Source organism: Natator depressus, chromosome 8 (genome assembly GCF_965152275.1).
Source record: "Natator depressus isolate rNatDep1 chromosome 8, rNatDep2.hap1, whole genome shotgun sequence".
Taxonomy (NCBI): Eukaryota; Metazoa; Chordata; order Testudines; family Cheloniidae; genus Natator; species Natator depressus.
This window is the reverse complement of record NC_134241.1, coordinates 55,959,458-55,985,457: the sequence shown is the minus strand read 5'-3', so window position 1 is coordinate 55,985,457 and position 26,000 is coordinate 55,959,458. Positions and strand designations below refer to the sequence as shown.

Sequence of the window (26,000 nt, the reverse complement as noted above, 5' to 3'; positions counted from 1 at the left end):
TACATTTTCTTTTATTGTTTTTCCCCCCTCATTGAGTAATGGGCCTACTTTGTCCTTGGTCTTCCTCTTGCTTCTAATGTATTTGTAGAATGTTTTATTGTTATCCTTTATGTCTCTAGCTAGTTTGATCTCATTTTGTGCCTTGGCCTTTCTAATTTTGTCCCTACATACTTGCGCTATTTGTTTATATTCATCCTTTGTAATATGACATAGTTTCCACTTTTTGTAGGACTCTTCTTGTATTTCCTGGTTAAGACAGGGTGGTCTCCTGGTTAAGCCAAGGTGGTCTCTTGCCATACTTCCTATCTTTCCTACGCAGTGGGATAGTTTCCTCTTATGCCCTTAATAATGTCTCTTTGAAAAACTGCCAACCGTCTTCAAATCTGTCTCTTGCCTCCATAAAGTTACAGGTGCTTTGAAACCATGTGAAGAAAACCTAAATAATAGCAAAACCTCAAAACCTGTGGCCTACACATAGTGGATGCTCATGGAAGGTGAAAAAATCCCATCTCTTAAGCGGGTCCGTGATATGGGGACCAATGCCAATCAGCCAAAGCCTAGAGCAGTGGTGGGCAACCTGTGGCCTGTGGGCCACATGCAGCCCATCAGGGTTAGCTGATTGCAGGCCATGAGACATTTTGAGGACATGGACCGTCAGCAGGCACAGACCCCCACAGTTCCAAGTGCAGGAATTTATTTCTTTGTATTATCCAATTTATCGCCCGTCAATATATGTGGGAAGGGGCACCTAGCCAATTGACTGGCATATAGCCCTCCCCCGTCTTAAGAGAAGGGAATCTCCATTTCCCCTGTCAGATTAATCAGTGGCATAGCGGGACATATTTTGTATTTGCTAAATGGATTGCATATGTTTCTATGTTGTCAGTTTAGCAAGGTACTGTAATTGTACCCAAAATTTAAAACAACTGAGAGCTCAAATAAGATGAGCAATAGGATATCTGCCAATATGTGACTCTGACTACACCAGGCAGTCATGTTCGCTCACTTTTTAAAAGAAAAATTGTTCAAGTCTAAGGGCCTTGTCCAGTCCATGTATCTTTGCTCAGAACTCCCAGTGACACTAATTAAAGTTCCAAGGATGGACTAAACAGTTTTGAAGGCCTATTGTGATTAAATAGTTTAAATGCTTCTGTAAAAATGCCACCATGGCTAATAATAATTGCTGCCTAAATACAGTTAAAAAGAAAACAAAATCCTGTCTTTTCTCTGTTTCAGAATTTCTGAGCTGCAGAGTCAACTTGAGGAAGCCATCCATGAGTTAGAGAAACTGCGTGAAGCACGTCATGTTCAGCTGCAGCTTGTAGACTCTATAGTTCGTCAGCGTGATATGTACCGTGTACTGTTAGCTCAGACAACTGGAGTTGTCATTCCAGTGCAAGGTTAGGCTTGTGTTAGCAACTCATAAGTTTCCAGATGTCAAAGAACTTCACAGTAGTTGATAGCTTTCTAAAATGATGCATAGAGAGGATTGGAATCTTTTTTTAGTTGATCTGTGTTGTTCAGTGTTTATCGTTAGATGGCATATGGAAAATATGAAATATATAAGTTTTTTGCTCTAAGAACTCCTAGCCTTCCCAACACCAAGTGACTGAGATTCAATCTTCTGTTTGTATATTTGGTGGTTTTAAAATGTAGTTTTTATTTTTATAAAGCTTCAAGTATGTTGCCAGAGGAAATTTCTTTTACATCAACCCCAAAACGTTCAAGTATGCCTCAGGCCATGTCAACTCCTGCTCCAGTGTCAATGACTGAGTCAGTAGAAGCAGTAGAGGCTAAGGCTGCACTTAAACAGGTAAACTGTATTTTTTTCGGTAAACATTTCAAATAATTTGTTTCTTTTTCACCTTGTAATCTTCTTAACGATTGTTCCTTAATGCTTACTGTAGCTGCGGGAAGTTTTTGAGAACTACAGAAAAGAAAAGGCAGAGAATGACAAACTGCTAAATGAACAAAATGAAAAACTTCAGGAGCAAGTCACAGACTTGCGGTCACAGAATGCTAAGATGTCCACCCAACTTGAATTTGCCTCCAAACGGTAATTTGGTGTTTATTACATTTCCAAGTAGAACTCCATTTTCTTGTCTTACATGTGAGAAAACAAGCTAATTGCTTGGTGTTAGACTATATAGCATGTTTGTTGATATGAACTGCTAATAAAATACCCATGTTTCCAATTGAGTGAGAAGGCAGTTGCCACACACAGGCAAATTTAGGTGCATTGTTACATGGCTTCTTTATAATTCTGCAAAAAGCCCAAAATGGATAGCATGTTGCTACTCCAAAAAAACAAAAAAACAAAAAAAAAGTGCCAGTGTTACTTAATCCAAAGTGGGAACCCATAATAAATTCTTTATTTAAAAACAAAAACCAAGAAATCCAACAAGGGAACAACCCAAACATGAAACTTTGGATCCTTTATTTGAAATACAACTTTCTGGGTTAAAGCCAAAGAGAGAGAGAGAAACTTTATATTTTTAAAGCAAGAGGAGCTTCAACTAGTATTGAATAGAATAGTCAACTCGCCTGTCAGTGGAAGAGAAGTCTGTTTAGCTTGTGTTAATTGGTCGTTATTTAAGAACTAGCCATACTTGCATGATATTAACTCAAATATTCATCATATTCAGAAACTTGATAAGAAATAGACCAGCACTTTAGAGAAAGCTATTTAATTTGCATTTACTTTTCCAATTCAGCTAATCTTTTACAAGGCTAATATCTCTGTCAATCATGCTTCAAACTGGTACATGTAAACATAGCATGTTCATGTGAGTGTATGCACCCACCTTGTAATTCAGTGTAAGTCATTTAACTCAGGAATATAAAATACTTTTTTTTGTTTGTTCCATTTAAAGTTATGAGATGCTGCAGGACAATGTTGAGGGATATCGTCGAGAAATAACATCTCTTCAGGAGAGAACGCAAAAGCTCACAGCAACAACTCAAAAACAGGAACAGATAATTAATACCATGACCCAGGACTTAAGGGGAGCTAATGAAAAGCTGGCTATGGCAGAGGTGATTGTACAACATTTTCATGCAATCTGTATTCGTACACACTTCAAATTTAGTATAGTGACACAGTAAATTTGTATTCCATTGTCTTGAAAACTGTTAGAATTTGAACCAGTGCTTCACACCACCTGAAATTTCGGAATTCAGTAGAATCTAGTACTAAATCTCTTAAAACTTCATGTCTTGTGAAAACACTGGCTGTTAAAATCATGTCCATGTTGGAACATGTGTATGTGAGATATTTTGTTGACCATCACAAATACTTAGAGACTCAGTAAACTGTTCTAAGGGCTGTTGTTTTTTTTTACTGATGAATAGAGTGAAGCTTTTGCTTTTGGTTAATGTTAGTCGGCTAGCTAAAGTTTTGTAATTCTAAAACTTATTTACTTTGTTAAATTTCAGAAATCTAAGCCTGCTTACATTTAGAGGAGTACTTGACTGGCTTTGGTTACTTACCTTGATTATGTTTATAATGTTTGTTTTTTCAAGAAGTCATACAGTAGGTAAATTTTGCCCAAATTAACTAATGCACAGATTTGCTGTTAAGATGCTAAATTTTCATTTGTAATCTGCTCTTTTAAAGGTGAGAGCAGAGAACTTGAAAAAAGAGAAGGATATCTTGAAGATGGCTGAAGTTCGTCTGACCCAGCAACGAGAATCTTTATTAGCTGAGCAAAGGGGACAAAATTTACTGCTTACTAATTTGCGAACTATTCAGGTATAATCAAATACCATCTTTTTTGTTGGATGCAAAAACCATGTGAACTGGAGGCAGAGTCTTTTCAATTGATAACACTAAATGTGTAACACTTCATTTTGTCAGATCTTTCAGGAATTAGTATGATGACTTGGCATGTTCTATTCAGGGCTTTAAAAATACTGATGAAAATAGCATGTTTCAAGATATTATCCAATGCCTGATGAAATCATTGACTTCAAGCGGCATTGGATCAGGCCATTAAACAGCAATCATTGTTTCAAGTCATAAATAAACATTCATTACTTGAATATGTTACTTAGCAATTTCATCAGTGAGCAATAATACTGTTATCAGTATGGGCTTCGTTTTTGTGCACTTTTCAAAAGACAAGGAATTATTCTCCTTCCATTGATGATATAACCATTTAAAATGCAACTGACTATAAATTGTGGATCAGATCAAAAAAGTGGTTACTTGTTTCATTAACTCTGACAAACTTGATTCTGGTGACTGCCTGACCTACTAATTTTGTTTTCCTGTTACACTGAGATGTGTTTAATACTTCATTCATAAATAATTGCTTAAGATAACATTCCTAACAAATTCATCTTTAATGATGACTGAACGCTTGTTTAATAACACATCTTTTTTAAAATACATGCTGTTTGATTTGTGTAGTTACAAGAAAAATTTGGCAGGCAGTATAAACTCGCTTTTCATGGTGGTAACAAGTTCTGCTGTGTTAGTTGTAACATCTTGATACAGCATATTGTGTGGTGCATAATTTTGTGTGTGTGTGTGTGTGCGGGGGGGTGAGGGTAACAGGAATGGTGTGGAGTTAACGCATACTAAGTGATTAGGATTTCTTCACTTGTCTGAATTGTTCCACATGGTAGCAATCACATTTCATGCTTTTATCAGGTGATATTGGAGAGGTCTGAGACAGAGACTAAACAAAGACTCAACAACCAGGTAGAGAAACTAGAGCGTGAGATATCCCAACTAAAGAAGAAACTAGAGAATGAGGTGGAACAAAGGCATGTGCTTACCAAAAACCAAGATGTGAGTACTTGTAAGCAATTTTTTCTAATTGGTGTTTAAGGGAAAAATAAATGAAATTGCTTACCAGCTTACAAGATCTGCTTAATCATTACATTGTTGTCTTGTATTAATTATGTTGGATTTTTATGCAATGTGTCAGGTATTGCAGACTCAAGAACACTGCCTTTACAGGTTCATCTGCTGGATACTAAGAGACAACTTGAGACTGAAATGAACCGTCACCTTAACACAAAGGAACTGCTGAAGAATGCCCAAAAAGAGACTGCCACATTGAAACAGCAGCTGAATAATATTGAAGCTCAGTTAGCCTCCCAGACATCCCAGCAGGCTCCTGGTAAAGGTAAAGAGAAATGGTGACTTACTGAAACGTTTACCAGTTTGAAAGCTGCCCAATGAAGGAGGAGACTAGAGTGAGTTATGTCCGGTGTTGTGTGTAAATCTAGGAATATAGTCTCTGAAATCAGAAAACCCCATTCTGATTACTCCAACATGTTCAGATACAGTTTGACCAATATGAGGTATAAAAGAATTCAGATGGACCCGGCTTAAAAATAGGACAAATGAGTAGGCCTCCTATGTAGACTTGAAAGCTTACCTTTTATGTGAAATGCTATTTCTTAAATACATCTGATCTTATACTTCCTCATCCTCACCATCTAAATTAATTGCTTAGACCTTGGTAGTGTTCTTAGGGTAATGGGTGGAAATTTCTGAACTTGCATTTTATGTCATAATTGCAATGTAAGATTGTGGGTGAAATCCTGGTTCCGCATTGACTTCACTAGGGCCAGTGTTTTACCTTGTATCTTTTAAAGTGGCAGATTTTGTGATGTGTACTTTCAACAGGTAGCAACTAACTTTTTTAAAAGCCCTGTTTTCATGTATGCTTTAGTTGTGTGTTTAAGATGCAAGATTTTATGACTATTTGATTATGAATTTATTTTCATTTGTTCCACTGTGCAACATTTAGAAAAACATATTAATATTTTTAGCAATAGTTACAGATGAGAAAGCACTTACCTCATGAGCTATTGCTTTTTATTTAGTGCTTAGGATTTTCTAAAAGAAAAATCCCTTTGGCTTGAAATTTTTCATGTTTGTTCTTAGCCTTAAAGGAAAACTTCTAATTCATTGGAAAATAATTTGGTTTGACTGTGTTTTAAAGAAATTTATGAATCTTGAAAATTCTTACTTGTTAAAAAAAAAAAAAAAAAAAAACTTTTTTTATTCCTCTATTACCCAAAAAAATTCTGAGTTTAAAAAATGTTCAAATTTAATGTGTACATTCTCCGCCAAATATGAAAGGGCTCTTTATCTTTTAGAAGAGATGGTAAGATTATAAGTAGAGACACGTGAAATTTGTTAAAGCTTTTTATAGTTTTTCATTTAGTTTTGGGAAATTTTGTGTTACTTTGTTTTATCCATCCCAACAGGAGTAGTGGAGGGTCCTTCTATGGAGGGGTAGGGGGCTGAGGAAGTTCTCATGTCCCGTGGGGGGTGGGAGGCCTTGTGGGGTTTCAGGGTGAGCCCACCCAACATTCATCCTGCAGCAGCAGTTGTTCTTGCCCCATGGGGCTGAGTCCAGCTTCCCGTTCCAGGCATTGTGCCCTGGTGAACAGGGTTACAGCACCACTCAAGTTTTGCCTGGCCACCCCTCCATGGCAGTAGGAGGGCAATTGGGCCAAATTTGAGCAAATAGTACTGCAAATTTGGGTTACAACACCACTCACTCAGATTTGGCCTGGAGACCCCATCACGTCATGACAGAAAGGTGGCTGGCCCAAGCCTGAGCAGCACTGCCACCCCATGCATCAGGTCAAAATGCAGGGAACTGGGCCCAGCCCTGTGGGGCAGGAGCCACCCTTGCAGGGTGAGGTATTGGGTGGGAGGACACAGTTGCTTTATTTTCTTTTATATACGTTTTTCATTTTATTTCGTGGGACTTCATATTTACAGAAATCACTGGGCTCTAATTATAAGCTAGTCTTACCAGACTACCCTCGTGCATTGTCTCATCTCACTTCTCCCTTGCAGCACCACAAAAATTAATAAGTACAGCCAGGGTAATATCTGGTGAAATTAAGATGCTTCCTGTGAAAATCACAAAGCAATGTCACTGCTCATGTTATCTTCAGAAGGTATATCTTGGACATAATTTACATCTTAAAGACTAGTTTATAAATTTATGCATTTTGTGACAAAGTTCCTCCTCTACCTTGGTGGGTCTTGCGCTTATTGGCGGATTTTCTTGCCTTGGAGCTTCACGGCAGCCCTTAGTTTGGCTGTTTTCGTGAACCCACAGTCCAGGTCAGCTCCTCCTGTGTCTGACCAGGAGTTGGGAGGTTTGGGGGGGAACCCGGGCCCACCCTCTACTCCGGGTTCCAGCCCAGGGCCCTGTGGAATGCAGCTGTCTAGAGTGCCTCCTGGAACAGCTATGTAACAGCTACAACTCCCTGGGCTACTTCCCCATGGCTTCCTCCCAACACCTTCTTTATCCTCACCATAAGACCCTCCTCCTGGTGTCTGATAATGCTTGTCCTCCTCAGTCCTCAAACAGTATGCATTCTCAGCTCCTAGCGCCTCTTGCTCCCAGCTCCTTATACGCGTACCACAAACTGAAGTGAGCTCCTTTTTAAATCCAGGTGCCCTGATTAGCCAGCCTTAATTGATTCTAGCAGCTTCTTGATTGGCTGCAGGTGTTCTGATCAGCCTGTGTGTCTTAATTGTCTCCAGAAGGTTCCTGATTGTTCTGGAACCTTCCCTGTTACCTTACCCAGGGAAGAGGGACCTACTTAACCTGGGGCTAATATATCTGCCTTCTATTACGCTCCTGTAGCCATCCGGCCCGACCCTGTCACAATTTTTATATCTTAGGACAGCCTAGTGCAAATGAGGATGTGGATGATCTTGTTAGTCGACTAAGACAAGCTGAGGAACAAGTTAATGACCTGAAGGAAAGATTGAAGACTACTACTAGTAATGTGGAACAGTACAGAGCTATGGTTCTTAGTTTAGAAGAATCCCTTAATAAAGAAAAACAAGTAAGTGTCAATATGTTTAGCCATTAACATTACTTGCTAAATATAACAGTGTACATCTTGGTCATATTTTTCACTGTATTAGTACTCTTACTTATGAGGAATTCTGTAGCCTGTATTGTTTCATGGGATGTCATAATCAGAAGCAAGTATTTTGCAGTGCCTGTTAGGGTCTTGTGAAATTATACCATTCCTTTTCAGTACTTACCGTAAATAGAGTTTCAAGCAAACTGCACATTCAGTTTTCCTGCATACTTTAATGCCCACATGTTAATATAACTGAACTGTAAATTTGAGGGAAGGCTGACTCTTTGCCTGACTGTCTCCAAGTTCTCTACTAGCAAGTGGCCTCAGCCCTCACAAGACCTTTGGAAATGTAGGCATTGCATATGAATCAGATACAATTTATGTATACATTCTAAATAATCACTTTTTATCCTAATGGATTAAACTTTTCAAATATGTGAAAGAATACTTTCTAGGCACACTTCAAGCATGAAGGCAAATAACCACATCCTATTTGTAAAAAACATCACTGCCTAAACTGCAAATGCAGCCCAATGTTATAAATCGTCTGTGTGTCTTTTAGATTCTTGATTTGTCAAAGCAGAGAATACCCAAATAGAACTTCGATTACCGGACAAAATTATCATTTTTACTAAAATTGTGGCATCCAACAGATCAAGTACATGTCGCTCTGAGTCCAGCATCCAGTACTCTTCCCCTCCAATAGTTACTGCAAACATTTCATTGAGGCATGAGTTTTATAAATTTTACAAACTTTAATATGTAATAAGATATTTCAGCTGATATATATCCAAACCTAGTTATCTGAAACTGTGCTCTTCAAAAGTGCCTCCAGTGGGATGTTGAAAATATCCTGAGTGATTCAAAAATACCATTAGCTATACTTTCCAATGTCCCCATGACATTTGGCTAACTGAGATTAAGATTCCATTTTTTTGGCTTAAAATGAATATTGCATGAATGTGAAACATAAAATGTGAATCTTTATAAGGAAAGTATGGAACACAAGCTGATCTCATGTACCGTGTAGTGTGTGTGGATCTAAACTTTTACTGATGGCTTGACCTTTTTGACATTACTTTTTTTTGTGAAGGTGACAGAGGAAGTTCGTGCAACTGTTGATGCACGTTTGAAGGATTCTTCTGAGTATCAAGCCCAGCTAGAAAAGAAACTGATGGAGGCAGAAAAGGAAAAGCAAGAACTTCAGGATGAGAAACGTAAAGCTATAGAGAACATGGAGCAACAGGTATAGAGTGCTGAATGTTCACCTTCCTTGTGTCTACAAGAATATGTTTGCAGTTAGTCTTTAATTGTAGTTTTCATTTTAACTTCTATGCAGAAAAGGAAGGCAATGCAATCTCCAATGCTAATTTCACAAAAGGATTTACAGGAGTGTAACTGAATTAGAAGGATGCTATATTAAAATATATAAATACATATATTAAACTCTTATCCACTCAGTCCTTCACTGTTTGTCTTGTCTTATACTTTGATCAGTGCTTGAAGGAAATAGCATTGTCACACTAGCAAAACCAAGCTGCGGTGTTTGTTTATGTATACCAAAATTAGGGCATCCAGACCCTTTAATTTTTCCATTTTATATTTGGGAAATGGCTGATTTTCTTCCCGTTGGAGTTGAAATTATCAAGACTGCTGTGCAACCAGCATCACTGATGTGAACTCAGCTGGGAAAGCACAGTTACCTATTTCTGAAAACGGAGCTCGGAATACCTGAATTCGCACAAAAATGGCTCTATTACGTTAATAAGCCAAAATCTAAATTTCACCAGATTATAACCATTTAAAATTCCTCCTTTGTCTCTAAATTATTCATATCTTATACCTCTTCATGTTGCTTCTTTTAAAAACTGTGTTATAGTACTTAATAAATTACATTGTCTGTTCAATTTTATTTCCTTTCTATAGCTATCTGAACTGAAGAAGAGCCTCTCTAATGTGCAATCTGAAGTCCAGGAAGCTCTTCAAAGAGCAAGCACAGCAATAAATAATGAACAGCAGGCCAGGCGTGACTGTCAGGAACAGGTAGGTTTTGGTTTTAGCTATAAATGGCCAGATGAAGTTTGATAGCTTTGTCTCTGTCTGGAGCCAAGGACGAGTTTAATTTTCAGTGCAGTTGGTCAGAGAAATTAGTGGAAATAGAAGGGTATTACAGGAGCAGTTCGTCCATTCCTATGACATGATTGTTTCCTAGACTGCATTTCCTGGTACTTCGTTGCCTTGATGTAATCTAAGTTTTAAATAACTAGAGTGTTTAATTAAATAGACTTTTGAATATAAAATTCTGCACTTGTATAAGGCCCCAGTGTGGACCTGCCGCGCGGGAGATGCGCCCCTCCCTCGGCCCTGCCCAGACCCTCTGGAGCTGCTGCGGCCAGAAAGAGGTGCCTCTCCCCCAGCCCTGAGCTGCTGCAGCAAGAGAGGTCTGGGGGAGTCCTCTCTCCCTGCCGCAGCCCCGGGGCAGCCTGTACCCCAAACCCATCATCCCCGGCCCCACCCCTGAGCCCGCACCCCGACCCTCTGCCCCAGCCCTGAGCCCCCTCCCACACTCCGATCCCCTCAGCCACACTCCCACCACATGAATTTTGTTATGTGTACCAATGTGAAGGTGATGTGTCAAACATCACCTCCATATTGGTGCACATAACAAAATTCATTCAACACGTGGACGTAACAAATTAGAGGGAACACTGACTGTGGGGTGTACTTAACTGATCTTAATGGATTATTTCTTAACTCTCCAGAAGAAGGTGAAAACTAAAGTTCTCACCCATATATACAAGGGGAAAATTTCTTTCCAAACCCAATTTTGACAATTACTTAAAGTGCATGCTAGCAGCAATAATTGTAGCAAAACATTTTTGCCAGTACTCTGAGAAGATAAGTTTGGTGTCAAGTAACTGCTGGTTTTTACAGTGAATCCTAGTCATGCTTATTTTTCTGCATCTGAGAATTCCAGTAACTCTTTCAGAAAACTCAGTTGTGTAGTTAATCTAGACTGAGTGTTTAATTGCTGGGGATTTTCATGTGTCAGATAATAAGATTGAATCAATCTTTTGCTGGTCCTTCCCCCCCGCCCCTTTTGTATTTACCTCTCTCCATAGTTGCAATCAGCAGAAGTGCTCGAAAAGCTCCTATCCCTCTCGATGCAGAATTTAAAGGAAGAGGGCTGGTGAAAGGGCATATAAAAGGGGTTTTCATCCAGCTGGTTGTCAGTGTTAATATTTAGGGATATATTCAAATCTGCATATCTGTTTTCTCAGGCTTTTGAGAATCACATGGGTTAAGGGATAGGGTCACTTTGAGGAGGTGGCTTAGATTTTATTTTTGGTGGCTTATTTTGTTTATCAGGATTGATCTACAAGAGAAGACAAGTCTAATATTGGGAAATTTCCCTTTTTATATTTATGTAACTTTTTAACAAGTATGGAAAGCTATGGAGGGTATGTGATATACTTGAAGAAATAACAAAGTACACTGTTTCTCACAGGCAAAGATCGCTTCAGAAGCTCAAAATAAGTATGAGCGGGAATTGATGCTTCATGCTGCTGATGTTGAGGCCTTGCAGGCTGCTAAAAGTCAAGTTGCTAAGAATTCAGCAATAAGGCAGCAGTTAGAGGAAGCTACTCAGAAAGCTGAATCTGCACTTCTGGAGTGCAAAGCCTCATGGGAAGAGCGGGAGAGAATGTTAAAGGTAGGATTTTTCTGGCTCCAGTGACTTTTCTGAAGTGTATAGATATCTGTAGTGTTCAGACCTATGCAAATTAAAATTCATCATGACCAAACAGAAAAATATTCTGTTGTAGGATGAAACTTCAAAGCTTGGGTCTCGCTGTGAAGACTTAGAAAAACAAAACCGATTATTACATGAGCAACTGGAAAATCTAAGTGACAAGATGGTGACCTCTGTGAAGGAAGCCATGCCAAGTGCATTGAATGTTTCTCTTAATGAAGAAGGCAAATCACAAGAACAAATCTTAGAAATTCTCCGGTAAATTTAATCCTAAACTATTTTCCATAGTCATTGTGAGTAATTTCAGTTGCTGAACTGGTTAGTTCATCTTCATTTTCTTTTTTGGAAAACAGAACTTTCAAAATTAAAGTGGATTAATTTTTAACTGGTATTAGCTATGGTGACAGCCTTTCCCCTGCTTCAGTAGCAGCAGAGATAGGTGGAATTGCAACTGCTGATTGGTCCCAGCTATCATATGGAAAAGATGTAAGGCAGAGTCTTGTCTGGAGGGCCTGGTACCTCCTGGTAAACGATGGTGCCAAGAACATTCCACAGAGTGACACCTTCCCAGAGTAGGATCAAGTGTTCTTGTTTCCTTTATTTATTGGTAGATATATGGATTTACTTTTGGGTCTCTTTGGCCAACTGCCATTTTTATTTTCTTTTAGCAGCTGGCCTCATTCTGACATGGGTGTCTAGATTTAAATTTCCTTCTTACACTTAAGTTCAAATGACCCCCTTTCTTATAGATTTATACGCCGAGAGAAGGAGATTGCAGAAACTAGGTTTGAGGTGGCCCAGGTGGAGAGCTTGCGTTATCGTCAGAGGGTGGATCACCTGGAAAGGGAGCTCCAGGAGTTGCATGACAGTCTGAACGCAGAGAGAGAGAAGGTGCAGGTGTGTACATGAACTGTTGGTTACACTTTCAACAACTGGCTGAAATGTCTTCCTCCTTATTCATGTCTTTTCCTACTTCAACTGGGTGCGTCTGTGCAGCTGGGAGTGTGTTTCTGAGCTTGGATAGACAGAAGTACTAGCTTAGCTCAATCTAGTTCGCTAAAAATAGCAGTGTAGCCGGTGATAGCACGGGCAGTGGCTCAGGCGACCAGTCAGAGAAGCCAGCCAGATCCCCTGCGTATGTACTTAGGCAGCTAGCCTGAGCCACCATCTGTGCTACCCTCAGCTATGCTGCTATTTATGGCAGTATTTTTAGAGCTCTTTTTGAGCTAGCATGTGTCTGTCTACCTGAGCTGGGAAGCATGCCTGTCATCTGCATTGTAAACATAAGCTAAGAAGTGTGCAAGAGTCCATTGTATTTGGAATGGGATTGATATTTGTCCAGTTGCACTATCTTTGCTCCTAGCCCCATGAACTTGCTCTCAAAAGCAGGATAGTAATTATGCTTCGAGAACATGTTTTAACATGTATAGTTGTGCCGAACAGATATTTAGGAAGCAGTCAAAAGAAATGTTTGGAGAAGTGGTACAGAGAATCACATGGGGAAGTCTGCTATTTTCAGGGTTTTTAAACAATATATTAATTTCTTCATCTAACTCTTTTAAAAAGTTTTTACACGACTTTATGTACACAGTGGTAGTTTTCTAAAGTCTAATACCAATGAACGTTGTTTGAATGTTTATGTCCAAAGAAAGCTAAACCAGTTATTTGGATGATTTTCTTTGACCTAACAGATAACAGCAAAAACAATTGCTCAGCATGAAGAACTAATGAAAAAGACAGAAACCATGAATGTATTGATAGAAACCAACAAGATGCTGAGAGAAGAGAAGGAGAGGCTAGAACAAGAACTACAACAAATGCAGGCAAAGGTTAGTGATGAGACTTATGCACAAAATTCTCAGACACTCAGTATTTGAAGGAGAACTTGAATGAATCAACATCTGGGTTTGTTAGACGTATAACATATCACTAATTGCAATAACTGTATGCTGTAAAACTTGATTATAAATAATGTGGGGGACAATCACACTACTGAGAGGATTTTCAATATAATTAAGATGTCAGAGGACAAGGCCCTGTTTACTATACAGAAAGTTGCAGGCAGCTTTAAATAAAGTAGAAAATCAATAGTGACTCTTGATTAACAATATGCCGTTGATAGGACACTCATTAAAATAAAAGAAAGATAAGGGGATGGGCTGAAGTGGTGAGCCACAATTTTATTAACTTAGCACTTCTGCCGAGTGTTATATGTGGCCTATCTCACAGACCAGGAATTTAATGGTGTCCAGTGTGATTTACAGGGCTTCCACTCCCATCATGTAAGCAATAACTCAGGGTTGATCCTCATCAGTCTATCCCTAGAACTCAGCTCACTTCTGAATCTTCTCGTCCTCTTCCCCCCACCCCCATAAGCAAGTAGAAGATATTAAGGGGGACCTCAAGTTGTTTTACGCCTCCTCTTTTACAAGCACAAGGTCCACCAGTGAAATCTTGAGTGTCATTTACTTCTGGGAGTGCTGCGTCTTTCAAACTTTATTTGCACTGGCCAGTGGAGACCCCCTCGAAAGGGGTTTAAATTGGCCTTTGTGCTCCACCATCCATCAGCTTTCCCACTTCTCCCCTGGCTGGCCAGTGGAGAACCCCAGGAGGAGGAGGGCCCTAGTCATGGCCTTCTCAGGCATGTGCTCTCCCATCTCTCCTTCTGGGCTGTACATCACTCTGCCAGTCTGACCAACATCCCCTCTGATCCCCCAGTGAGATGGGGGTATATTTTAACACCTGATGATTTTCCAGGTGCGTAAGCTAGAGGCAGACATCCTACCTTTACAAGAGTCTAATGCTGAGCTAAGTGAAAAAAGTGGAATGCTTCAGGCAGAAAAGAAACTGTTGGAAGAGGATGTCAAACGTTGGAAAGCCCGGACCCAGGTGAGTGCGTCTTTTTACAGAGGATGTCCAAATGAAAGAACTCAAATGCTGGTAGATCAACCCCATCTCCTGAAAAGTGGTGGAAGACTGAAATGAATTTGATTTATGAAACATAACCAGTGAATATGTATTAAGAAGGCTTGAATTTGTTAGGATAACATGAGTTTGCCTTGTCACTCTGCCTGGTATAGGACACAGCTAAGAGCGCCAATCTGAGGTCAGACTGCCAGAATACAGGGCATATACCCCAGGCGGGTGGTGTATTCTATCCTAAGACCTCATCAAGCCGGTAACAAATGTGTGCTTCCAAATTACCATACTAGTTATTATGGAGCCACAGACAGTCCCCTTAAGGCCCTCTAGCCCCTCATGCATCACCCAGACAAACCATTTATCTGTGATAAATGATTATTAAAACCAGAAATAACATATATTCTTCCTGTTCCAAAGAACCCACCACTTACCCCCAGATCAAAATATACTTCAGGATCTCACCCAAAAAACATGCTTCAGCCAATCTTTAGTAACTAACTAAAGATTTATTCATAAAAAACGGAAAAGAAGAGTGATTAAAAGGTTAAAATGAATCATATACGTTACAGTTGATATCAGAGTTTGTAGATCAGGATAATAGCAGTGATGTTAAATCGGCCAGTCTGCAATTAGTCTCTCTGGGTTGGGGGTCCTCAGTCCATTGTTTAAAGCTTTCCCTTTCTTATAGAAATTATAGTTCAGAGATGTGGAGCAAGAAAGAGACAAAGATAATGTCACAGTCTCCATTTATATTCTCAGTCCATGTGCATGGAAAGTTAGTCTCAAACATGGAGTCAGGGATCACATGTTCTACATGCCCTTGCCGATTCATGAGTCATCTATTGTCTACATGCTCTCTCAGGCGTAGTTGGAAGGGGCCTACTGGAGGAGTTGATTCTCCTTAATGGTTCATCAACCATGGCTGACTGGTGTTGATGTAAATCTGTCTTGTGGGTGTTACCCAGGAATAAAACATGTTTAAGATACAAACACAGAGCAAAGATTCATAACTTCATATGCAATGATAATACACGCATATAAACAGGATAACATTGTTCAACAGATTACAACTTTTCAAATAAAAACAATGCGAGGAGTCCTTGTGACACCTTAGAGGCTAACAAATTTATTTGGGCATAAGCTTTCGTGGGCTAAAACGCCATAGTCTCTAAGGTGCCATGAGGACTCCTCGTTCTTCTTGCTGATTCAGACTAACACGGCTACCACTCTGAAACTTTTCCAGTGATACCTTTCAAGGTATACTTTCTTTGAGATTTATCACAATTGTGCAACAGTGGTGATACATTAGTGGTTATACCTTAGTGTAAACATGGTCATCTTTTTTTATACAGTATCTCATGCCTAACTTAGAATGCAGTTCTAAACCACCATTGACAGAGCACAAAAGCAACAATCACCAACATGTATAGATTCTGTAGAATGAAATGTGTTTTCTTTTTGCAAGAACCAAGACTAATCAGATTATAAATATCTTTCAGCATTTACTGAGCCAACAGAAAGACTCTGATCTTGAAGAATATCGGAAACTCCTTTCAGAGAAGGAGGCGAATACCAAACGCATACAACAGATGAGTGAAGAAACAGGCAGGCTTAAAGCAGAAATAGCAAGGTACAGTATAAGGAAACTTTTGGAAAGTTCTGCATACTAAAAGTCAGTTTTACTATGTAATATTTAAAATAAGACCACATTTGGAAACAAAACTCCTAAATGCCCCTATATAAGCGTTAAGCCTTTGGTGTTTGTTCAGCAATTTAACGCCTTTTATTCAGTAGTTATAAGAAGTGAAGTGTTAATTTATTTGGAAACAGGACATTTAAAATAAGTAGCCAAATGACTCCAAATTTAACTTTTATAATATGATTTAGTGTGGGTACTTTGCTTTGAATATATATTCACTCATGGTGAATTATGACATTACAAAAATATAGCAATATCAAAATGTACTGACTTTGTTTATCTCTTACCAAGATCTCATGCATCTCTTCATCCAATTTTGGTGTTTAGATCTAACGCATCTCTGACTACAAGCCAGAATCTGGTCCAGACCCTCAGAGATGAACTAACTAAAATAAGAACTGAAAAGGACACTCTTCAAAAGGAGCTAGAGAATAAAGTGGCTGACATACAAGAAAAAGTCAAAACTATAACACAGGTCAAGAAAATTGGGCGACGATACAAGACTCAGTATGAAGAGCTGAAAGCGCAATATGACAAGGTAGATGTAAATTCTGATTATTTAAGAAATTGAATAGTGCACCCTCAGCAGAGTCTTCATAGGTATTACTATTTATAATATCATTACTTCTGATACCAAAACTTGCCTATAAAATTCTGGCTTTAACTTTGAAATGTCCAAAGAATAATATGCTGTATGTGCAAAAACAACAAGGAGTCCAGTGGCACCTTGAAGACTAACAGATTTATTTGGGCATAAGCTTTCATGGGTAAAAAACCCACTTCTTCAGATGCATGGAGTGAAAATTACAGATACAGGCATAAATATGTATTGGCACAAGCCTGTATCTGTAATTTTCACTCCATGCATCTGAAGAAGTGGGTTTTTTACCCACGGAAGCTTATGCCCAAATAAATCTGTTAGTCTTTAAGCTGCCAGCGGACTCCTCGTTGCTTTGGGGTACAGACTAACACGGCTACTCTTCTGATGCTGTATGTTGTTTGAATGTGAAGCTCAGCTCTTAAGGGAGCATCATAATTCCTTTCTGTATCCTGCTTAGACCATTTCTGATGATCAGTGCCCATCTGGTGGTGTTGTGTATGGAAGTGATAACTTTCTACATCTGATGGTTCCTTTTTAAAAAACAAAACAAAAAACGTACAACCTGGACCTGACATCAGTTTGCAATGTTTCAGGTGGTTGCTGAGACATCAACTCAGTCTTATGCTGAAGAACAAGAACAGCAAGCTTCGGTCCAGGAAATACAAGAACTGAAAGAGTCTCTCAGCCAGGCTGAGGTAAAGACAAAAGCCCTGGAGAATCAGATTGAAAATTTACAGAAGGTAAGAAGAGAGCAATATTGTTAGTTTCTACATATGTTTTGAAAGCACTTCACAGGGTACAATGAAGATTTGTTTGTAAAGTATGTGTTCTGTCTCTCTCTCTCTCTTGGAGGAGCTGGAGTATTATACCACTGAGAACTTTTCCTACACCGGACCCTTGCTAGAACACAGGGTTCGGGATCCATGCGCGGTACCTCATTAACCGGGGACTGCATTATAGCAGGGGCCGCGTTACCATGGATCCCAATTTAAATATTTAAATTTGGGATCCATTGCCATGACCGCGCTATATGCAAATCTGCGCTATAGCAATGAGTGCTCTAGCGAGGGTCCGCTGTATCTTAACTAAAGTGACTAGTTAGTATCTCAGCTCATTGGCTTTAACTTTGAAATGTCCAAAGAATAATATGCTGTATGTGTCTGACGCACTCACCACCTAGTTTTAAGGTAGCTTATTATAGCTGGTAGCTAAATTATCTCTTTTTTTCCTGCAGACTATAGCAGAGAAAGAAAGTGAAGCCAGAAGTCTTCAGGAACAGATATCTCAGCTACAGTCAGAACTTTCTCGTCTTCATCAAGATTTGCAAGAGAGAACTACACAAGAAGAACAGCTCAGGCAACAGATAACTGAGAAGGAGGAAAAGACTAGGAAGACCCTGCTGGCTGCCAAGCAGAAAATTGCACAGTTAGCTGGTAAGCTACTCTACTCTGCCTTAAGGGATTTCCATTTTTTTCATTGGTTTTATGAAAAAGCTTCCTGGGCTCAAACCCTGGAAAAAATGTGAACTTCTTGGGTAAACTTTAGTGAGAAATTAACTGATGTAAACCATAAGTTTCTAAAATTAAACTTTGAATGTAGCTGTTCCTTGGGCAGGTTTTTTAGCTATATACAGTTATATAGTGTTGGAAGCTGTAAAAATGTTTGACTTGGTATCAGTTAAAATGGCCAATAACTAATCTGAGAGTTACTTTAGATGAGTCAGAGGATATTGTCCTTGCTTAGCACCCAGGTATTTATCCCACACAACTTACCAGTACAAAGGACATTCCTTTCTTTCAGCAAGTTCAGTGTTAATCAGGAAGAAATGAAACTACTGCTTTCTGATGGTTGGAGAAAACATACAGTCCTTCGATATTTCAAATTTACAATTGCTAGCCTTATTTTCAAAAAATCACACAAGTTATCACTAAGAAATAGTTTTATCACTTACAATGTGTTAGTACACATAGGTCACTGCTTAAAGTACTTCATTAAATTATAAAAGCAAACAGATTTTCCGTGCACAAAGACTTGGTAGGCAGTTTTACAAGGAAGAGACTGAATGCTTTGTTACTTGATTAGGTACAAAAGAACAGCTGACAAAAGAAAATGACGAGTGGAAACAAAAGAGCAGTGCATTAGAAGAGCAAAAGACTGAGTTGGAGGTGCGGATGAGTGCACTCAAATCACAGTATGAAGGTCGCATTTGCCGCCTGGAGAGAGAGCTAAGAGAGCAACAAGAGAGGCACCATGAACAGCGAGATGAGCCTCCAGAGTCTACTAATAAGGTAAGGTACAAGATATGTGAAGCTTTTGTTAGCTGTTTTACCACTTGTAGTGAAACGGAATAGTCTGTGTCTAACAATGTGTGGGCTTTGAGTTCACGGTAACGGAGCAGTTGTGAATTAGAATAGTTCCTGTGTGGTGCCCCTTCCCTTATACCATATCTCTGATAGCAGGTGGAAATTCAACAGACACAACTTCTTCCCATGGGGCTTCCAACCTTTTTAATCCCCAGAATAATGCAGCTGGAAACCCGAAACAGTACATACCACCTCCAGTTTCCCAAGGCAAGTTGGTCTTGGAAGGAAGAGAAACAGCTGTTCAGAGCATTAGAAGTTAATAACAAAAAATTGTTCTGGTTGGGTTCAAACTTTCCATTGCTAACAAAAGTGTATAATTGTTTTACTGACTAGGTTTCACCACAGGAGTAGTTCAAACATTGCTCCTCTTGTTGGCTCTGTAAGCAGTCTTATTTGCATATACAATATGACAGGACTATCGTGCTAAAACTTTGAGCTTGCATCCTGGTCCTACAGTAAATATAGTTCTTTCCAATAGAACAGAATTAATCAGTACTCTTTTTGGCTGTCTAAAAAAACTGCATTATCAAGGGTATCCCAGAAAATACTTGACTTCTTTGAGCAAGCTCAGAATATTTGAGAGTAAGCATGGAACTGGTATACTGCCAAATCCGTAGTTGAAACAATTGTAATTAAAGAGATCTGTCTACTGAAGCAGTAACCAAAATTGCATTTTTGGATTGTTTTATAGAGCCTGCTGGCTTAATATTTAGCTATGGAAGCATATAATTTACAAAAACACTTACGTCTAATAGGTTCCGGAACAGCAGAGGCAGATCACACTCAAATCTACTCCAGCATCAGGTGAAAGAGGAATGTAAGTTGTGGGTTCTTTTTTGTCTAGTCGTTATGTCTATATTTTTTGTTTTGAACTGTAGGAATGAATTAAAGGCTTTTGCATTTAAGAATTTTTTAACAGCTTTTGGAAGCTACTGACTGCTAAATGCTAACACTGAGCTATGGATTAACTGAATCTAACCAGTTAAGTCATTTACTACTAAACTGTCATATTTAGGTACACTGTGAACTTGAAATCTAGTCTATTTGAAAAATTATAAGCAGTTTCAGGTACTACACCAGCCTGTGAAGATGTATAATCTTTATGGCCTATAATCTGACATTTCTGTTCTTGGAACAGTTTTGATCCCAGGTGCTCTTGTAACAATGCTACACATCTTTGATTTTTAAAATTCTGGTATCCCTTTGAAATGAAGTTCTGATCTTGAGAAGTGACTGTAAAAATCACTGGCATCATTCTTATTCAGCAGATATTCTCCTTCTGTATTGAGCCATATCAGTTGACTTCAGTGACAAATATAAGACTGTGTCCACACTGCGCTGTCAGTGCTAAAACTTTAGTCGTGCAGGGGTGTGAAAAAACACCCCCGAAAGACAAAAGTTTTAGCACTGAAAAGCGCCAGTACAGACAGCGATTTATCACTAGGAGCTACACAAATTTCCAGTTAATCACATCTATCAAGGATATGGGGTTGTGCACAGGGCATAATTTGCCCTGCAGAATAATCTCTTCTAGTGGTGATATGCAAGAATGATAATTGTGAACAAAACTTTGAAGGTAGCTGTTGATTATGGAATCATAGGTATGTAGGGCTGGAAAAGACTTCGAGAGGTCAAGTCCAGCCCCCCGCACTAAGGCAGGACCAGGTTAACCTTGACTATCCCTGACAAGTGTTTGTCCAACCTGATTTTGAAAACATCCAGTGATGGGGATTTACAACTTCACTTGGAAACCCCTTCCTAATTTAACTACCCTTGTAGTTTTTCCTAATATCTAACCTAAATCTCCCTTTCTGCAGATTAAGCCCATTATATCTTGTCTCACCTTCAGTGGACATGGAGAACTAATCACCATCCTCTTTATAACAGCCGTTAACATATTTTGAAGACTGTTTATCAGGTGTTCTCTCTCTCTTCCCCCTTCCCCCGGTTGTCTTTTCTCTAGACGTAAACATACCCAGTTTTTTTAAACCTTTCCTCATAGGTCAGAATTTCTAAACATTTTATCGTTATTGTTAGAACATAAGAATGGCCATACTGGGTCAGACCAATGGGCCATCTAGTCCAGTATGCTGTCTTTCAACAGTGGCCAATGCCAGGTGCCCCAGAAGGAATGAACAGAACTGCTAATCATCAAGTGGTCTACCCCCTGTTGCCCATTCCCAGCTTCTGGCAAACAGAGGCTAGAGACACCATCCCTGCCCATCCTGGCTAATAGCCATTGATGGACTTATCCTCAATGAACTTATCTAGTTCTTTTTTTGAACCCTGTTATAGTCTTGGCCTTCACAACATCCTCTTGCAAAGAGTTCCACAGCTTGACTGTGTGTTGTGTGAAGAAATACTTCCTTTTGTTTGTTTTAAACCTGCTTCCTATTAATTTCATTTGGTGACCCCTAGTTCTTGTGTTATGAGAAGGAGTAAATAACACTTCCTTATTTACTTTCTCCCCACCAATCTTGACTTTATAGACCTCTATCATGTCCCCCCTCAGTCGTCTCTTTTCCAAGATGAAAAGTCTGAATCTTAATCTCTCCTGATATGGAAGCTGTTCCATGCTCCTAATCATTTTTATTGCCCTTTTCTGAACCTTTTCCAATTCCAGTACATCTTTTTTGAGATGCGGCAACCACATCTGCATGCAGTATTCAAGATGTGGGCGTACCATGGATTTATATAGAGGCAATGTGACATTTTGTTGTCTCATCTATCCCTTTCTTAACGATTACCAACATGCTCTTAGCTTTTTTTTGACTGCCGCTACACGCTGAGTAGATGTTTTCAGAGAACTATCCACAATGATGCCAAGATCTCTCTTGAGTGGTATCTGCTAATTTAGACCCCATCATTTAATATATATAGTTGGGATTATGTTTTCCAATGTGATTTATTTGCATTTATAAATATTGAATTTCATCTGCCATTTTGTTGCCCCGTCACCCAATTGTTGCTCTTCTCTGATCTCTCCAATTTATTCACATCTTTCCTAAAGTGTGGCACCCAGAACTGGACACTACTCAAGCTCAGTGCCGAGTAGAGCAGCACAATTACTTACCATGTGTTACGTACGACATTCCTGTTAATACACCCCAGAATGATAAAAGCCTTTTTTGCAACTGCAGCCATTGTTGATTTTTTCAATCTGTGATCCACTATAATTCCCAGTTACTTTTCATCAGAACTACTGCTAGTTATTTGCCATTTTGTATTTGTCATTTGATTTTTTTTCCTTCCTAAGTGTGGTACTTTGCACTTACCTTTATTGAATTTCATCTTGTTGATTTCAGTGCAATTCTCTAATTTTTCAAGGTTGGTTTTGAATTCTAATCCTGTTCCCCCAAGGGCTTGCAACCCCTCCCAGCTTGTTAAAAGAAAAGGAGTACTTGTGGCACCTTAGAGACTAACAAATTTATTTGAGCGTAAGCTTTCGTGAGCTACAGCTCACTTCATCATGCATCCGATGAAGTGAGCTGTAGCTCACAAAATCTTATGCTCAAATAAATTTGTTAGTCTCTAAGGTGCCACAAGTACTCCTTTTCTTTTTGCGAATACAGACTAACACAGCTGCTACTCTGATCCCAGCTTGTTGTCATCCTCAGTAATAAAAATATTGAATAGTACCAGACTCAGGGCTGCAGGATCCTTGTAGATATGCCCTCCCAGCTTGAGTATAGTCTTTCAACCAGTTATGCTCTCACCTTATAGCAGTTTCATATAGACTACATTTCCTGAGTTTGCTTATGAAAATGTTGTGGTAGCTATGTCAAAAGCCTTATTAAAATTAAGATACATCACATACAGGTTCCCCTGATTCACTAAGCCAGTAATCCTATGAAAGAAGGAAATTAGGTTGATTTGGCATGATTTGTTCTTGACAAATTCATGCTGTCTGTTCCTTATAACCCTCGTATCCCCTAAGTGCTTACGAATTGTTTAATAATTTGTCCCAGGTACTGAAGTTAGTCTGTCTGGTCTATAATTCCCCGGGTCCTCTTTGTTCCCTTTTTTAACAATAAGTACTCTGCTTGCCTTTTCCAGTCCTTTGGGACCTCACCCATCCTCCTTGAGTTCTGAGATAATAATTGCTAACTGTTCCAAGATGGCTTCAGCTAGTTACTTAAGCTTTCTAGGATGAATTTCTTCTGGCCCTGTTGAATTTAATACATCTAACTTATACAAATATTCTTTAACCTGATCTTTCCCTATTTTGGCTTGCATTCTTCCCTTCTTGTTGATAATATTACTTGTATTGAGTATCTGGTTACTACTCTTCTTTTTAGTGAAGACTGAAGCAGAATAGGCATTAAACACCTTAGCCTTCCAAATGTCATCTCTTTTATTTGGTCTCCTTCCCCACTAAGTAGAAGCCTACACTTTTGTCTTTCTCTTGCTCTAAATGTATATGAAGAGCCGCCTCTTATTACCTTTTATGTCCCTTACTAGTTGTCATTTATTTTGTGCTTTAACCTTTCTGAATTTGTTCGTACTTGCTTGTGCTATTCTTTTGTACTCCTGAGCAATTTGTCCATGTTTTCACTTTTTGTAGGATTCATTTTTGATTTTTCAGATCATTAAAAAGCTCCTAATGGGGAAACATTGGCCTCTTACTACACTTCCTATCTTCCTTTGAATCAGGATAGTTTGCCATTCTGCCTTTAATGTTGTGTCCTCCAGAAGTTGCCAACTCTCCTATATCCCTTAGATTTTCTTCCCTTGGGACCCTGTCTTCCAGTTCTCTGTATTTGTTAGTCTTCTTTTTGAAGTCCCCTTATTCTGCTGCTCTCACTGCTTCCTTTCCGTAGAATCATGAAATATATCATTTTATGATCACTTTCACCCATGTGGGCATCCCACCAAGTCTCTGTGATGCCAATTAAATAATAATTTAGCTTAGATACTAGTACTATGCCATGATCTGTTTTAAATGTTGTTGTGAAACTTTTCTAAATCAACATTTGATATTGTGTTAGAAAACTGAATTTGATACACTTGTAAGTCTGACCCCAACTTTGTTAGCACAAATAAAACCAATGTCCTATTTCCAGTGCCAGCACTTCTGATCCACCAACAGCAAACATTAAGCCAACGCCTGTTGTGTCAACTCCAAGTAAAGTGACTGCTACTGCCATACCTGGGAGTAAATCTACTCCAAGAGCAAGTATCCGTCCAATGGTTACTCCTGCTACAGTTACAAATCCAACCACTACTCCAACAGCCACAGTTATGCCTACAACACAGGTGGAAACCCAAGAAGGTAAGTGTTCTAAATAAAGGACAACTATCTAAATTAAACTAACCTTAAAAGGACACCTCTACCTTGAAATCTAGTCAATTTCAGAGTTAAATATAATGTCTGGTATTTCACCTGACCTTGAATCCCCTTGCTAATTTGTTGTGCTTTTACAGTTTTTACAGCTTTAAATCAGTTAACAGGTCATACATGAGAAACATTAAATCTCACTATCCACTGCTTTCTCAAGTGAAAAGTAATGTGAATTGTACTAGATAATGATAAGCCAATTAAAATGTGCTACCATTTGCTTTCCAGCTATGCAGTCAGAAGGACCAGTCGAGCATGTTCCAGTCTTTGGAAGCACAAGTGGATCTGTACGCTCCACCAGTCCTAATGTCCAGACATCTCTCTCTCAACCCATCTTAACTGTTCAGCAACAGACTCAAGCTACAGCTTTTGTGCAGCCCACTCAGCAAAGTCATCCTCAGATCGAGCCAGCGACTCAAGAGCCACCCCCCACCATTGTGGAGGTCGTACAGAGCTCACAAATAGAAAGGCCCTCCACTTCCACAGCAGTGTTTGGTACAGGTTTGTTTCATTCTCTAAATAAACATAAAGGGCCTAATCTCATGGTGTGTCCAAACCACTACAGATCCTCGTTGAATCAGGCCATAATGCATATAATAGCAGCTGAAGGCTTTGTGTGCAAATTGTGGGGTAGGCTTTCAAAAAGACTGAGGTCTGGCCTACCTTCTTGCACCTGCCAAAGTATACCATTTAAAAACTGTGACTTAGTACACTTCTAAAAGGTATTCTAGATGAAACAAGAAGTGAATGTTCAAATGTCTATTCAAACTAGTGCTGGATGTTAAATCTTGTTCGCTACAGAAAAAAGCAGGATCTCCCCTCATCCGCGCCTCTATTTCCTCGATCTTGCTTTGGTATGAGGATTCAGAGTTTAATATAAAGGTTTGGCCTCGAAACTTTATAAATGACTACTGTAGGAAAGCAAACTAAATCAACTGAACTGAACACATATTCTGTGATTGTACGTGTACTTGCTTCAAACCCATTTAGGCCTTAGATGGCAATTTTTAAAAAAATTAGATCTTACTGCTACACTGAGCACCTATCGTTATAGATGCTTCTGTTATTTGCAAAATTTATCCCCAAAAGTACCCCTTGTGGCTATTTTTAATTGCCTTTGCTGGTGCCTACGGAAATGTTAGCAACCACGTTCTGTCAGGAACAAAACTCCTGAAAAACGAACAAAAGAGCTGAAGCAAATAGAATGAGTTCCATTGTGCCCTTAAGCTTAGATCTGGGTTCTGATGGACTTTGAATAGGGGCCAGTTTCACAGACGGGAGCCTGCAGCTCAGAAAGCTCTGCTGCCAGTCCCAGTGTGTGCAACCCCAGGAGCAAACCTATCCAAGTGCAAATTAAGACACTCCTATCCAAGTGCCAGGGTTGAGTATAGAGCAAGAGGCAGTCTCTCAGAGAGGAAGCTGAAATTATCTGGGTTTCTGCCAGTTTACTAAACCCTCTTTGTGTG

At 39.2% G+C, this 26,000-nt stretch overlaps 1 protein-coding gene across 5 annotated transcripts in view; it reads left to right on the top strand.

Annotated features, from left to right (window-relative positions):
* TPR (translocated promoter region, nuclear basket protein) overlaps nt 1–26,000 on the top strand; it is a 74,060-nt gene that overhangs the window by 24,551 nt on the left and 23,509 nt on the right. For 4 of the 5 annotated variants that reach the window (XM_074961143.1, XM_074961141.1, XM_074961139.1 and 1 more), the window contains exons 15-37: nt 1,237–1,400; nt 1,674–1,813; nt 1,908–2,056; nt 2,874–3,036; nt 3,617–3,751; nt 4,655–4,795; nt 4,967–5,135; nt 7,670–7,836; nt 8,954–9,106; nt 9,787–9,903; nt 11,369–11,572; nt 11,685–11,869; nt 12,361–12,508; nt 13,303–13,440; nt 14,369–14,500; nt 16,033–16,163; nt 16,560–16,770; nt 17,427–17,573; nt 18,068–18,266; nt 18,916–19,121; nt 19,952–20,013; nt 24,260–24,468; nt 24,763–25,035. In XM_074961143.1, the coding sequence (XP_074817244.1) occupies nt 1,237–1,400; nt 1,674–1,813; nt 1,908–2,056; nt 2,874–3,036; nt 3,617–3,751; nt 4,655–4,795; nt 4,967–5,135; nt 7,670–7,836; nt 8,954–9,106; nt 9,787–9,903; nt 11,369–11,572; nt 11,685–11,869; nt 12,361–12,508; nt 13,303–13,440; nt 14,369–14,500; nt 16,033–16,163; nt 16,560–16,770; nt 17,427–17,573; nt 18,068–18,266; nt 18,916–19,121; nt 19,952–20,013; nt 24,260–24,468; nt 24,763–25,035 (3,743 nt within the window). The remainder of the gene's footprint in view (nt 1–1,236; nt 1,401–1,673; nt 1,814–1,907; nt 2,057–2,873; nt 3,037–3,616; nt 3,752–4,654; nt 4,796–4,966; nt 5,136–7,669; nt 7,837–8,953; nt 9,107–9,786; nt 9,904–11,368; nt 11,573–11,684; nt 11,870–12,360; nt 12,509–13,302; nt 13,441–14,368; nt 14,501–16,032; nt 16,164–16,559; nt 16,771–17,426; nt 17,574–18,067; nt 18,267–18,915; nt 19,122–19,951; nt 20,014–24,259; nt 24,469–24,762; nt 25,036–26,000) is intronic. The other variant, XM_074961142.1, reaches the window with a different exon arrangement.